Consider the following 15518-nt stretch of genomic DNA (forward strand, 5'->3'; position numbering starts at 1 on the left):
ATGTTTTCAATACTATATAATTTTTAATTTTGGGCTGATAATAAAATAAAATTAAACTGTTGTATTTACCTTGTGAACGGAATGACATGCCGCTTGGTGTATAACTTTGTAAGTGGTGGAACGATACGTACTGGCTATTCCGATCGGTAATAACAAGATTGATCCAAATGCCTCCGCTCTCCCGTTTCAAGGAACATACTACGAGCTTATGTTGAAACCATAAGATATATCTTTTAAGTAGACTATAAACGTTTTTTCGTTATCATTTTGTAGTTGTCTGCTTGCTTTAGTTATATTTACTCTAGCACTTTATTCATGCTGTTACAAAGCTTTAGGCCTTTTCATATAGTTTTTTTTTTAAAAATTGTACCTCTATGGTCAAAATATTACGTTGGCCATCTTATGCTTCATATCTGTAATTTGCTCCTCTTGTCTTATTTGCTGCACCGTCTCTTGCTCCAGCCATATCTGTTTTTACTCCTCTTAACCATAGCTTTGATGATATTGTTCTTCTTCCGCGTTTGGCTCAAGGACCCGTCAAACACGCACAATGATGACAGCCCCCCGATGGTTAATATACGTAAACAAGGAGCGCACGAGCCCTGATTCACCTCAAGAAGCGCTTGTCAAAAAAATCTTTTTCTTGACATGCATTGTTTATCAAGCAACCACTGCTATAAAGATTCATAGAATTTCATGATAACCTTTTGCAATGGTCGTTACCTACGTACGCTTAATTGGTACCATGGCCTTCTCCTCTGCCGGTCTGCCCCCCTTCAAATTGCTTTTAGAGCGTACTGTACAATAGATGCTCTAAACCTAACAAGCCTCACCCGAGTACAGCCTCAGCAATGCAACACAGTGTCAAGAAGAAGAAAAATTGCTCCCCAGCAGGTATATACAGCCCACGATGCAAATACTCCTACACACCATTTCAGACACGAACAGCCTGCTGCTGCTGTCCTTGTGCCTCTTGACAGCGAAGCCATCATGTGTGCCCGAGAGTGAGGTGGTGCGCGTTTCAAAACTTCTTTTTTTAAAAAATAAAAATAAAACTACTAGTAGTAGAACTACAACTCACTAATTCATTATTCGCTTAAATTGTTTTAAAAAAGGCAGAGGTAGAAGCCAAACCAAATCTTTGTTTTTTTACGATTCGCTTTTTGTTTCCCCCTCCCTTTCCACTAAAAAACACTCGTCCCAACTCCACCACCTGCTCCTGCTTTGCTCTCTCTCCCTCTCCCCACACACCCTTCGCTTCCTCTCCACTTCACCAAACCAAACCCTCGCGCCAGCGGAGGAGCAGCGGGAGCGGAGGAGATGGCGAGCGCAAGCAATGGCCAATGAGTGCTGCGCGGTAGCCTCGGCTTTTCCGACCCAGCGCCTGCCGTATAGCTAGTGCCTGGGTTGGTGCGGCGGGTGGGGGGGAGGACTTCGGGGGCTGGGACGCAGCGGCTTCGCTTCTCGCGGGCACGCCCCGGATCTGGGGGCCGCGGCGGCGGCGAGATCCTGAGCTCAGATTCGCGAGCTCCCTCGCGGAGGTAGGGTGTTTGGTTTGGATTTTTTTTTTCTTCTTCTGGTGGTCGGGTTGATGGGTGAATGCTTTGTCGTGATGTCGCGCTGGCGCGGATTTGTGCTTATTTGGTCCTTTGGGTTTGGCGGGAGGGCGGCTCAGGTGGCGGCGATGGATTCCGCGGCGGCGACGGGGGAAGGGCAGCGGTTCAAGCGTATTCCGCGGCAGTCGTTGGCGGGGAACCTGGAGCTGGATCCACTGGTATGTTTCACTCTGATACTGTATATGCTCGTGCGGCTGTTCATTTGGTTGTTGCGAACGTGGGTGCGGGGTGTATTGGGCTTCTAGCAGTGGTTTTGGTAGCGCAGACAATGTGGCGCGTGCGAAGCTGCTGATGTTTGGAATGTAACGAAAAGGGGCATGCTCGAGATCTCAATGTCTCAACTTCCCTTGCTTATATTTTCTCTAAGCGCACTCATTGTTCGGTGAGGACTGTGGAAGTGTGGAGTGGAAAATGGGGGTGGTGATATTCAGTGCAGTGGAGGCAAAGGAGCTGCTAGCACTGTGCTGTTGGGCTGAAACATGCACTGTAGGATGTAGTTCTTAAATCTCCTCACTGCTAGGAATTAGGATGCCTGTGTATATAGTGTTAGACAAATTGGCTACTTTATGTGGTTGGACTTGCAATACTATATTGTTTTTCTGGATATGCTGGTAATGCAAAAACATATCTATTAAATTATTCATTGCATCGCTATAGCCAGTGGCTATGTGCATCTTCTGATGCAGCGGTTGGGATGTTGATATCCCATTATCTAAAATCAACTATAGGCCCCTATAACTGGAAGTGCATTGCTATAGTCTATGGGTTAATATCTAATAACTTCATATTTCTCTCAGCTATAGCATTTTATTCACTGCACATTTGGTTGACAAGTTTCAAATTGCTATTTTCTTATCACAGTTGACAATGTACTACTAGGACCCAATAACTGAGGCTGCATGGTTTTAATAGCTTTCTTCTTTTGGATTTCAGCTTAATGAAAGTTTAGATCAATGGCCACATCTCAATGAGCTGGTTCAGTGCTATAGGGCTGATTTTGTGAAAGATGACTGCAAATATGGACGATATGAAAGTGTTGCACCACCATCGTTTCAAAATCAAATTTTTGAAGGACCTGATACCGAATTAGAAAAAGGTATTCTACTATAGCTTATTTTGTTTCAGATACATTGTGCAAAGTATCGCATAGCTGAATTAATTTTTTGGTCACAGAATTGCAGCTTAGCAATGATCGGCAATCCAAGCCTGACGAGGTTACTGAAGATGATATGCCGAGTACGTCAGGGAGGCAAATATATGAGACTGAAATTCCTGCATCATCTTCAAAAAAAGTATGTATGAGTTCATTTAATCTCTAGTCATTTAGGTGTGTATCATATTATTTCCTCCTGCCTACTGCAACTTTAGTACCATAATGCTTATTTAAACCACCTCATAGCATTTAATCTGAGTGAATATACCCGGGGGGGGGGGGGTATTTCTATTGGATCTAAGAAAGTTCTTTCTTAGTTCAGTACACAGTTCAATTGTATCCTAGCCCTTTGTTTTATCTTCCGTAATGCTTGCTGAATATTTTGCGCGTTCAGTCCACTTGTCTGAATGATGTTTTGAACCAATTGTAGTGCTTCTCAAGTGCTTTCTGATTTATTAATTCCTCCGCAAATAAGCTATGCCACATAAAATAAATTGTTCACATGGACATTTCGAGTAGAAGCATTTTGTGTCACTGAATGTTCTTCTCTTAATGATTATATTATTATCTTCACTGCATTGTGTGCCCTCCTTTTGCCTGTCTGTCATCTATTGCTTTTAATGTCTGTAGTTCACCGTCATCCATCTAGATGACACTAGCTTGTGCATCAGCAAGCCAGCAATTGCCATCTTGATGTAGGGTCTCGACATGTTATTGTTTTTTCAGCACTGCAGTCTATCACCTTTACCGGCATATGAACCTGCATTTGATTGGGAAAATGAGAGATCTTTGATATTCGGCCAACGGGTGCCAGAAAATGTCCCTGCAATAAACAGCAGGTTTTCAACTTCATCTCAAGCATCACATATATCTTTGTTCATTTTACCTCCTTGCTCTGAGCAGATTTTTCCTGTTATTCCCATGTTATTAACTATTCTATACTGATTACAGTGGATTGAAGATAACTGTCAAGGTGCTATCTTTGTCATTCCAAGCTGGATTAGTTGGTGAGCAGCACAAATAAACATTGAAGTTTGTCTGTCTCTTAACAGCTAGACTTTATATTGACCTGCCTTCTGACCACATATCATTTGCAGAGCCATTTAGTGGTACAATCTGCTTGTACAACAAAGACAGAAGAGAAAAATTGTCAGAAGATTTCTATTTTCATATACTCCCAACAGAAATGCAAGATGTAAGGAGCAACTGAAAACTTCTTTCTGGGCTTCTGCTATATCCCTCTATTTTTTTGCAATTAGTATTTACAAACAGAAACAGCTGTAACTTGTTAATTACTCTAGAATTCTCCTAATCTTATTTGCATTCTGTATTCAATCAGGCTCAGATTTCTCTGGACCGTCGAGCTGTTTTTTCATTGGATGCCCCTTCACCATCAGCATGCCTTCTCATTCAGCTAGAGAAGGCTGCCACTGAGGAAGGGGGAGTAACACCCTCTGTTTATTCCCGAAAAGAACCTGTAAGAAATGAATTCTTCATATGTAAAAATGCAGTATTGATCACTAGGTGTATCATATGCACTTATAAACCTTGTGCTAACTTTCATGATAGGTTCACTTGACTGAGAAAGAGAAGCAAAAACTGCAAGTTTGGTCTCGAATCATGCCATATAGAGAGTCATTTGCATGGTCTATGATTCCTCTGTTTGACAGCAACCAGGCTGGTGGTGCTGCCTCTCCTAGTAGCCCTCTAGCACCAAGTATGTCAGGCTCAAGTTCTCAAGATAGTATTGTGGAGCCTATTTCCAAGCTCACTTTAGATGGAAAGCTCAATCATTATTCAAGTGGAAGCTCAGTTATTGTAGAGATATCAAATTTGAACAAAGTGAAGGAAAGCTACATAGAAGACTCCCTCCAAGTAAGTACAAGCAGCCAAGCACGGTCAGTTTATATTGTTAACAGATAGATAATTTATTATATTATATTTTGGTCACTTGTAGGATCCCAAAAGAAAAGTACACAAACCAGTGAAAGGTGTACTAAAGTTAGAGGTGGAAAAACTTCATAATGGTCACAACGACATGGATAACGTTTCTGAGGGTGGTAGCATGGCCAATGATTTGAATGATGCTGGCGAGCTCAATAATGGCAGATACAGCAGGAGTAGCTTTGATGGGATCCATGGTTCTCTGAATTCTACTGCTGTTACCCAGAAAGATGCGCATCAGAATGGTCAAGCTTCTAATACAGAGAGTGGTGAAAATGTAACTACATGAATGCTTCGTCTACCTCATTTTGTGTTGGGGAATTAATTCTGAGACTTATACCATAAAATAACACTTGCTTTCCTGTTTGTATGACATGGGTTCTTTCTTGTTTCAGTTTCAAGCTTTTGACTTTCGGATGATGACACGAAGTGAACCATTTTCACAGCTTTTCCATTGCCTTTATGTGTACCCACTGACTATTGGCTTGAGCCGTAAAAGAAATCTATTTGTAAGAGTGGAATTGAGAAAGGATGATTCGGACATCCGCAAACCTCCATTAGAGGTTCGTTTACACATGTATTATACTCTCTGTTTTATTGGTTTTTTTATTCAGTATGCTTAGCCACTATACATCAAATTCCAGGCTGTTCATCCAAGGGATAGGAACACAACACTACAGAAGTGGGCACATACTCAGATTGCTGTTGGAACGAGAATGGCTTGCTACCATGATGAAGTTAAGATCAGTCTGCCTGCTCTTTTGACACCCCAACATCATCTTCTGTTCACGTTTTTCCATTTAGATCTCCAAATGAAGCCTGAAGCGCCCAAACCAGTATGCTTTCTGTTCTTTATTTGCGTTTGGTTCATGTGCATTCTTCTACTGTCTAACATGTTCTTCCTTCAGGTTGTTGTGGGATATGCTGTACTTCCACTGTCGACACACATTCAGTATGCAACTACACACTTTTCCCTCTTGTTTTCAGAGTTAAATATTTGTACTGAATTAACCTTTGCTGGTTGCTTCATATTATCATATACGGGACCATATCCTGCTCATGCTCTGTTAGAATACCAACTAATCTAGTTTGTCATTCAAGCAAATATGTGAAGAACAAAGTCTTGTTGAAACTTGGGAGCAGTCTTTATAGGGTTATGCCACCAAGTTATATGTATATCATGGTTTGTCTCCAGCAGATAATGAGAAATTCAGATCACTACTTGTATTTATTATTTTGTTTTGTAACTAACAACTATAGAAAGCACCATGTTGCTTATTAAATAGAAATCCTGAATGCTGCATACCATGTTGACCTTTTGATCAAATGCTAGTAGTCAAGTGCTTTTAATATACGAGTGTAATTTGGCTTTTTCTCTCTATGTAACATCCACTGGCATCCTAACAATTAAACCACAATCTCATATCATCTCAACTGTTACCACAAGTTCGATGAGTAACTCTGAAGTGCTTGTAATATCTTAGTGAGTTTTGATGATGGAATTGAAGTTGATATGCAACATTGTTCTCAATCTAATAGGTTACTTTCAGACATATCTTTGCCAATTTTAAGAGAACTTGCTCCACATTACCTACAGGAAAGTGGAAAGGTTTGCCACATATCTTCTTTTTTTCTATTTGTTCACACATAGTACAGATTTCATCTTGAAAAATGATTTTCTATAGTATACTCTTTACTTACATGTTCAATTCTTCTACAGGAGAGAATGGACTATCTGGAGGATGGCAAAACTGTTTTCCGGCTGCGGTTAAGACTTTGTTCTTCATTATTTCCAGTTAACGAAAGAATACGAGACTTTTTTGTTGAGTATGATCGCCATACACTTCATACAAGTCCACCTTGGGGTTCTGAGCTTCTTGAGGTATCTGCTGTTAATTTTCTTATTTATTCATGATAAACATGCAAGCAAGAAATCTTCCTTTTGAGGCGAATAGATGGTTGGATTCTGTTTGGTCTGTTTGTTCGTTCATGAAGAAGGCCATATAGATCCACACTTTCCCATTGTTTGCAAATTTGGTTGTCAATGTTTATCCTATTGATTACTGAACTATCTTCTGCTCCACCTTTTTTGACCATTTTTTAAAATATATAATTTGACGTTGCATGTCAATGATCTAAATCTGTGCTTCCTGAATGTTTTTCTTTCTTCAATATGAATAAAGTTCTGCTATAACATCTTATTCATTGTCGTGCTCGATGATATCTAAAAAATGATCAAATTGAAAATAATAAGGATAACATTTGATTATTCTACAATATTGCTGAATGTCGTAAATTTGTACTATAACCAATTAATTTAGTATTTTTTCTTGGACAGTTCCCCCTTCTAGATTTTTGAAACATCTTCAATGTTTAGAATATATTGAACACTATTTTCAACATTTATTTAAGTTCTTTCTGGTTATATGCACAATTATGCATGGTACAATGTACTTCGCAGTAGATACCAATGTTTATATGCATCAGCATCTAAGCTTAGGATTTTATTCTGTTGCAGGCAATTAACAGTTTAAAGAATGTTGAATCTACTGCGCTGTTGCAATTTCTCCAACCAATACTTAATATGCTGCTTCATCTTATTGGCGATGGTGGTGAAACCCTTCAGGTTGTTGTTTTGCTGTGTTTCTGTTGTGCAGAATAATTTGGCCCTCTAAAGCGCACATTTACCTTCATAATTTTCAAGAGAACCAATTATGCTTGATGTTGCATATCTATGTATTTTTCAGGTTGCCGCGTTTCGAGCCATGGTCAATATTCTAACCCGGTAATTATGTCCTTTCTTGTTTGTTTTATGTGCATCCTGTCACATTTGTTTTTACCAGCTCTCTCTGGAGCTCTAGCGTTTCGTGCTGATCCAACTTTTGAGAATCCCTGACACAATATGAAAACTGTTAATCTGTTGTTATATCAGTTCAGCTCTCAGAAATCAGGGCCATATAATGTACCCCAAGCTGAGTTAGATACAATGAATTGTGTTCTTGCAGGGTCCAGCAGGAATCATCTGATGGGGCTGAGAGAAATAGGTTCCTTGTTAATTATGTTGATTTTGCTTTTGATGACTTTGGTGATCGACAAGCACCTGTATATCCTGGGTTGTCTACTGTTTGGGGAAGCCTGGCTCGGAGCAAGGTTAATATGAATTCTCTCTTTCTGTCTTGAGTAATCTATTATTGGATTTCTTCTGCTTGATTTTGCCATATTTATTAGTTGTGGCTTTTCATATTTGATCTCTAGCCATATAAAGCCAAACAGAGGACGTTGCCAGCTGTCATCAGTTCTTGGCCGCTGAAATTTCAATTCTTGAATGATGATCTTGTTGCTACTAATACTGTTTAAAGCATGATATCATGCAAACATCTGTGGGCTTATCATGAGTTTTGGCTGCCCAGAGGATACAAAAGCCTGATTTTTCTTGGTACAAGGATTAATTTCTTAATTATGTACTTGCCTTGCATTGATAAACTCTTGATGAGGTTCCTGCACTTATGAATAAGTATTTGCACTAAGGGTTTGTTAATACAACCTGAATATAAAACCATTAAATATTTCAAATTCTGTCGAGATGAATGGTTCATTCAATTAGCTTGTTTTTAACAGATGTACTTTTTTCTGCTGCTATGCTTCACCATATGTTCTTTTGTTTTTGTAGGCTAAAGGTTATAGAGTTGGACCAGTCTATGATGATGTGCTGGCAATGGCTTGGTTTTTTCTGGAGCTTATTGTAAAATCAATGGGATTGGAACAAAGTCGTCTCTTTTACCACAATCTTCCACTAGGTAGCATCATGTGTTTACCTCAGAAGAGTTTCATTATAAGAATATTGAATTGTAAAATAGTGTTTCTGATTGTTTGCTCTCATGCTGTAGGTGAAGATGTCCCACCACTACAGTTGAAAGATGGCGTCTTCCGATGTATTATGCAGCTGTTTGATTGCCTTCTGACTGAGGTTCATGAACGCTGTAAAAAGGGTTTAAGTTTGGCAAAGCGCTTGAACAGCACACTTGCTTTTTTTTGTTATGACCTTCTATCAATTATTGAGCCACGCCAAGTTTTTGAGCTGGTAATGTTGGATATCACATTTCAATTTGTACCTTTGCCCTGATTCTTTGTTACTTATGCTTTGAATGCTTGGCATTTGTACACAAAGAAATCACACTTTACTTCAACTTTCCTTTTACTTTTAAGTGTGGACATTCTTGGTATTATTTCTCTTGATAGACATACTCCTTTTTCCTGTTGGTTGGGATTTATTTCAGTTGATTTGTATGAAATTGCCAGCTAAAAGCTTTTCCTCTTGCATCTATGTGCATAAATATCTGTTTATGATCCTAAATAAATACTCTGCTCTTCAGGTTTCGTTATATATGGACAAATTTGCAGGAGTTTGCCAATCAGTTCTCCATGACTGCAAATTGACATTTCTTCAGATAATATGTGACCATGATCTTTTTGTTGAGATGCCTGGTCGGGATCCATCTGATAGGTAGGTTCCTCTTTATTGTCCTTTTTGCTTCATGGTTGCCTTTCCACTGTATGTTAGACAATGTTTGTCTGCTCTTCAACCATAGTTTAACAATGTTTGCCTTTCCACTGTATGTTAGACCAGCAATTTATTCAGTTGTCATTAGTTTAACATGAAAATATTTTATTTTCTGTTATTCATACAAATCTTGGTATGGGGATTTTATGACTTTCTAATCCTTATAATGATCATTCTTAGTGTTTGTTACAAACGACCTTATTCATTTATGCACTTTGCTTTAGGGTGCTATAAATTTTAGGCATTTTTATCCTGAAGTATCAATAAATAAATCAGTAATTATCTCGCACATTAGCGTTTTCCTGAGCTAAGTACTCTGTATTTGCAGGAATTATCTCTCGTCAGTCCTTATTCAAGAGATCTTCCTCACCCTTGACCATGATGATCTATCTCAGCGAGCGAAAGTAAGAATATCAATTTCAAGAAAAACAATTTGGTTTATTACCCAATACATTATCTTCTACCTTTTTAATCTGTTTTACTCGTGATGGAAAACTATTTTTCTTATGTGAATTTTACTTATTGTAGGCTGCTCGCATTTTGGTTGTTCTAATATGCAAGCATGAATTTGATGCACGGTATCAAAAAAGTGAAGACAAGCTGTACATTGCTCAGCTGTATTTTCCTCTTATAGGGCAGGTATTTGCACATTCACTTGTCCACAACTATATTTCAATGAATCTTGGTAATCAGTATATTGTTCGCTGCAAGATTTATCATGTGCAGGGTGTTGGTAACATGGTTTGTTTCTTGTGAAAAACACTCATTGTTGCAGATTCTAGATGAGATGCCTGTGTTCTATAATCTAAATGCTGTTGAAAAGCGTGAAGTGCTAGTAGTCATTTTGCAAATCGTAAGGAACTTGGATGACATGACTCTGATCAAAGCGTGGCAACAGAGTATTGCTAGAACCAGACTGTTCTTCAAGCTACTTGAAGAATGTATAACCCATTTTGAGGTTTGTACCATGATTTCATTGCAAGCTTAGAATGATGAAGTTTTTTTCAATAATGTGATTTGAAGTGTTTTCAATATTGTTGAAAGCGGTGAGCACATTCCAGTATTATACCTGCCGATAAATCTGTCTTCAAAGGATTTCTGACATTCCCTATAACTCCACTGCTATGGTGGTTCCATACTTCAATTGAAATGCACCAGGACTGACGAATCCGCACAGCAGAGAAATGACCGTGTGTTAAGGATTTTCTAGCTTTAGCACTTCTCATCCCCCCACATTTGTTAGTTACTATTTAAAACATTATGTACAGATGACTCTTTCAGGTGACTGGATTTGGAGTAGATCTAAATCCATCTTTTCATTGTGTTTGGGATTTCGAAACTGAAATATTCATGCTCACAAGTTACTCAGCAGCAAGCACTGTCGCCTTTATAGTTGTTAGAGTTGCATGGTAACAGTATCTCATCCATCTCACCTCATAAGTCAAAATCCTGGTTTAGTAGGATACATGCATTGAATTATTACTGGCTATGAGTATCCTTAGATTCTTACATTTCATTTAAAGCCAAATCTCTTCAATGTATTCTGCAGCATAACAAAACAGGAGACAGCTTGTTACTAGGCTCAAGTTCACGGAGCCCTGATGCTGAGCGCCCTGCGTCTCCGAAGTACTCTGATCGGTTATCCCCATCAGTTAATGCATATTTGTCCGAGGCGTCACGCCATGAAATAAGGGTATGTTACTGATTATTTTAGTGAGCATTGTCCTCTGGCATAAAAAAATCGCCTTCTATTATTTTCAGTTGAACAGTTACATATTTGATAAGCTTGCCACTTTGGATCTTTGAATCATGTTTAGGAGTGTCCTGGTTTAGAATCAGGTTTGATGCGTCTTGAGTAGGTTTGATCAGGTACCTATAGTCCTATAGTTTGTCAGCATTGTTGCTAATTGTTAATTGATGAAAAATCTGGCGTCACCATATAAGGTAAGACGATGTGATTACATATGGGTGATCTATTGCATGTTTCCAGGAGATTATCACTTTGCAATTTGCTGGTTTCCCCCTTCTATTCCCAAGGATACAATAATAATGCAAGTTCTGCTGTGAGGCTACCATACTCCCTACACGTACCATAACTTTTGTCTTACTGGTTTCATGTCATTGGAATAGCCAAATTCTTCACAGAACACCACTGACAGCAGTAAAGCATTTTGACCACGTAGATGTGACTCTTAACCTTCACAATATGCCAAATATTCCATATAATAATGCCACTAAAGCTTGATTTTTTAGACAAATGGAGCTTTTATTGATCTTAGATTATTACATTAAGGTAATACTAACACTCTAAGACCACTCCTGACCTCTGCATAACTAAGATGCACATAGTCAAAGTACAGACACACAATTAAAAAGTTTATTACAAATAAAGGCAGAACCTAGCTAAGATGAAATCTCAATTTAGACTGCCACCCATGCTCCTGGGTAAAAAGCTCTGTGGCCACCAGTTCCAAATGCTGACTCACCATTACAACTGTATCCCCTGAACCAGGCTTCTGTAGGATAAGCCCATATATGTAGCCATTAAAGCTTGATAGTTGATCATCCTTGTCTAATCACTGAAATGATGTTTTCAAAAGAATATTTCACCTGGTAGGGTCACATGGCAGTTCTTTGAAGTTTTCATGAAAGAATTATCTATGTTCCAAAGTGCAGAAACTAATGTTTTCCCTAGGTTACTTAAAGGATTGTTGCAGGGTGAATGTCTCAATAGTTTCTGAGCTTAAATCAATATATAGTGAATTTATGGAACAGTGCAATCAAATCTGTGTCCCGAAGAAAATGTTTTTCTGTACCTTCCATACATGCACATACATCTAGTGATGTGACACAGAAGCTCCTTGACCATTGGTAAATTTTTCGGTTACATTTTCACAACGAGCATTACTATTTAATGCAGCCCCAGGGAACACCAGAAAATGGATACATGTGGAACAGGGTCAGTCCTCAACTGAGCTCTCCTAACCAGCCTTATTCATTGAGGGAAGCACTTGCTCAAGCGCAGTCTTCAAGGATTGGATCAACAGCAAGGGCATTGAGAGAATCTCTACATCCAGTGCTGAGGCAAAAGTTGGTATGTATTACAATCCTATGTGGATCTTTAAGGTTTTTCTTTTTTCAAAAAAAGTCTGACAGAAAATTCCTATAGGAACTTTGGGAAGAAAATCTCAGTACTGCTGTGAGCCTTGAAGTGTTGGGAATAATCGATAAGTTTTCGGTTGCTGCAGCTTCTCGTAGCATCAGTACTGATTATGCGAAGCTAGATTGTGTAACATCTGTATTAATGGGTCTTCTGTCAAGGAGCCAGCCCTTAGCTTTTTGGAAAGCTTTCCTTCCTGTGGTATATAATATATTTAACCTCCATGGTGCAACATTGATGGCGAGGGAGAATGATCGCTTCTTGAAGCAAATTGCTTTTCATCTTCTGCGGCTTGCTGTTTTCCGGAACGATTCTATTAGAAAAAGGGCTGTTGTTGGGTTGCAGATCCTTGTTAGGGTATGCTTCTTGCTACATTCTAATTTCATACAATCATGAATTGAATGATTCTGATGCAAATATTCTTATCCTTACAGAACTCATTTAATTACTTTAAGAACACCACGAGGTTGAGGGTGATGTTGACAATTACTTTGTCAGAACTTATGTCTGATGTGCAAGTAACTCAGATGAAATCTGATGGCTCTCTTGAGGAAAGTGGTGAAACTCAGCGCCTTAGGAAATCACTAGAGGAAATGGCTGATGTACGAAGTAAGGATTTGTTGAAAGATTGTGGCCTGCCTGTTGCAGCACTGGAGGCAGCGCCTGAAGGTTCCACTGATAATAGGTGGTCTTGGGTGGAAGTTAAACATCTATCCAAATGTCTAGTCCAGGCCCTTGATGCTGGTCTTGAACATGCCCTTTTGGTAAGCAAGTCTTGTTATGAATCCTCTTGTGCTTTCCAGAAGTGGAAGGGTCATAAGCATATATTTTGCTAAAATGAATAGGCAGCCTTAGATTTTTGCTCATACTGCATGTAACATGAATACCTTTTTCCATTTGTGTCTTTGTGCATTGAATTTTTTAAGTACTCTCTCTGTTCCAAAATGTAAGCAGTTCTAGGCTGTTTAGCAAGTACTAAGGTTAAGGCAAAAGATTCCTTTTCAATCGTCTCAGTGGTCAATTTTTGAATTTTGTGTTTAGATTCTCTTTCCAAGCACTTGATTGGCTGAAAATGTATGGATTTCTGTGCATTGAAATCAGTGCCCTAGAAATACTTATATTGTGGTACAAATTTTTAATATTAGAAATGCTTGTATTTTGGAACTAAGAATTCTTTTCTATGTTCTTTTTAGGGCTCCGAAATGACTCTGGATAGGTGTGCGGCCGCTGAGGGTTTCTATAAGCTAGCAATGGCCTATGCACCCGTTCCAGATCTTCACATAATGTGGTTGCTGCATCTATGTGATGCACACCAGGAGATGCAATCATGGGCTGAAGCTGCGCAATGTGCTGTTGCTGTAGCTGGTGTGATCATGCAGGTTTTATTTTTTTCTCCTGTTGGTCATTCATTCCATCAATCTTGTAATTCCTTCATGGAGTTTTATATCTTTGATAATTTCTTATAGGCACTTGTTGGAAGAAATGATGCTGTGTGGAGCAAGGAGCATGTTGCTTCCCTATGTAAGATTTGCCCTATTGTGAACGCTGATGTTAATTCAGAGGCATCTGCAGCAGAAGTTGAGGGATATGGTGCATCCAAGCTTACAGTAGATTCAGCTGTCAAGTATCTTCAGCTCGCAAACAAACTTTTTGCGCAAGCTGAACTCTATCACTTTTGTGCTAGCATTCAGGAACTCATCATTCCTGTGTACAAAAGTAGAAGGGCATATGGGCAGCTGGCTAAATGTCATATGTCACTGAAGGACATATATGAGTCAATTCTTGATCAGGAGGCTAGTCCTATACCATTTATCGATGCTACCTACTACCGGGTAGGGTTTTATGGGGAGCGGTTTGGCAAACTCAACAAAAAGGAGTATGTGTTCAGAGAGCCAAGAGATGTTCGTCTTGGTGACATTATGGAGAAGCTTAGTCATATCTATGAGGCCAAAATGGATGGCAATCACACCTTACACATCATTCCTGACTCGAGACAAGTCAATGCTGATGAGTTGCAACCTGGTGTCTGCTATCTGCAGATAACTGCTGTTGATCCTGTAATGGAGGATGAGGACTTGGGGAGTAGAAGGGAAAGGATTTTCTCTTTATCTACTGGTACTGTTCGTGCACGTGTGTTTGACCGTTTTCTTTTCGATACGCCATTCACAAAGAATGGAAAAACACAAGGTGGCCTGGAAGATCAGTGGAAGAGGCGCACAGTGCTCCAGACAGAGGGTTCCTTTCCTGCTTTGGTGAATCGTCTGCTGGTGATCAAATCAGAATCTCTGGAGTTTTCTCCCGTTGAGAATGCTATTGGAATGATTGAGACAAGGACAGCTGCCTTGCGAAATGAACTAGAAGAACCAAGGAGTTCCGAAGGTGATCAACTCCCAAGACTTCAAAGCCTGCAGAGGATACTCCAAGGAAGTGTGGCTGTTCAGGTGAGCTGTAAGCCAGTAACTCTTCTGCACATACCATGAATTTTTGCTCTATTTTTCCTTCTTTTGCTAACTTCTAGTACAAAATGTGATGATGCAGGTAAATAGTGGTGTGTTGAGTGTGTGCACTGCATTCTTGTCTGGTGAGCCTGCAACTAGGCTCCGATCACAAGAACTGCAGCAGCTCATCGCTGCATTGCTGGAATTCATGGCTGTCTGCAAGCGTGCAATCCGTGTGCATTTTAGATTGATAGGTGAAGAAGACCAGGAATTCCACACTCAACTAGTTAACGGCTTTCAGTCGCTCACCGCTGAGCTTTCACACTATATTCCTGCAATTCTTTCAGAGCTATAACTGTATTCTAGCAAGCTGGAGAGTAGGTAGCATTTGAATGGTTCATTCTTTCAGCTGGGGCTTCCCACCAAATGTCCATAATTCCGTTAGCTTGGTTGTATAGTTCTGGAAAACTAACTAGGCTTTTCAATTCTGTTCTATTTGCAATGCCATGCCACGATTTTGGGTGTAAAGCTTGTGTTATGCTTAGAGTGATGTATCTCTCTTACCTTCTTGTTTATGAGGTTTGTACACACTAATAGCAAGCTATCTAGCAGTAACTATTCGAGTGGAAAGTTTGCGTTCATCTGG

General features: G+C 39.5%; 1 protein-coding gene across 1 annotated transcript; it reads left to right on the plus strand.

Annotated features, from left to right (window-relative positions):
- The first annotated feature begins 1258 nt into the window (after positions 1-1258).
- Positions 1259-15513, plus strand: LOC102716663 (guanine nucleotide exchange factor SPIKE 1). The gene is made up of 31 exons (XM_015835311.2): positions 1259-1541; positions 1676-1774; positions 2550-2712; positions 2790-2908; positions 3496-3608; positions 3721-3776; positions 3867-3964; positions 4109-4246; positions 4339-4644; positions 4727-4990; positions 5109-5276; positions 5358-5549; positions 5622-5665; positions 6253-6322; positions 6434-6595; positions 7232-7339; positions 7461-7498; positions 7719-7863; positions 8384-8510; positions 8601-8794; positions 9087-9217; positions 9603-9678; positions 9803-9913; positions 10050-10232; positions 10824-10967; positions 12195-12368; positions 12444-12791; positions 12869-13198; positions 13628-13813; positions 13901-14875; positions 14973-15513. The coding sequence occupies exons 2-31, from the start codon at positions 1685-1687 to the stop codon at positions 15225-15227; spliced, it is 5508 nt and encodes a 1835-aa protein (XP_015690797.1). The 5' UTR covers positions 1259-1541; positions 1676-1684; the 3' UTR covers positions 15228-15513.
- The last annotated feature ends 5 nt before the right edge of the window (positions 15514-15518 follow it).

This window comes from Oryza brachyantha, chromosome 3 (genome assembly GCF_000231095.2).
Source record: "Oryza brachyantha chromosome 3, ObraRS2, whole genome shotgun sequence".
In the NCBI taxonomy this organism is placed as follows: Eukaryota; Viridiplantae; Streptophyta; class Magnoliopsida; order Poales; family Poaceae; genus Oryza; species Oryza brachyantha.

Excerpts from the sequence above, each read along its gene's own strand:
- LOC102716663 (XM_015835311.2), top strand. The coding sequence starts at position 1,685 with ATGGATTCCGCGGCGGCGACGGGGGAAGGGCAGCGGTTCAAGCGTATT. Across the intron at positions 1,775-2,549 it reads ACCTGGAGCTGGATCCACTG|CTTAATGAAAGTTTAGATCA; the intron begins GTATGTTTCACT and ends TTTGGATTTCAG. Across the intron at positions 5,277-5,357 it reads TCCGCAAACCTCCATTAGAG|GCTGTTCATCCAAGGGATAG; the intron begins GTTCGTTTACAC and ends ATCAAATTCCAG.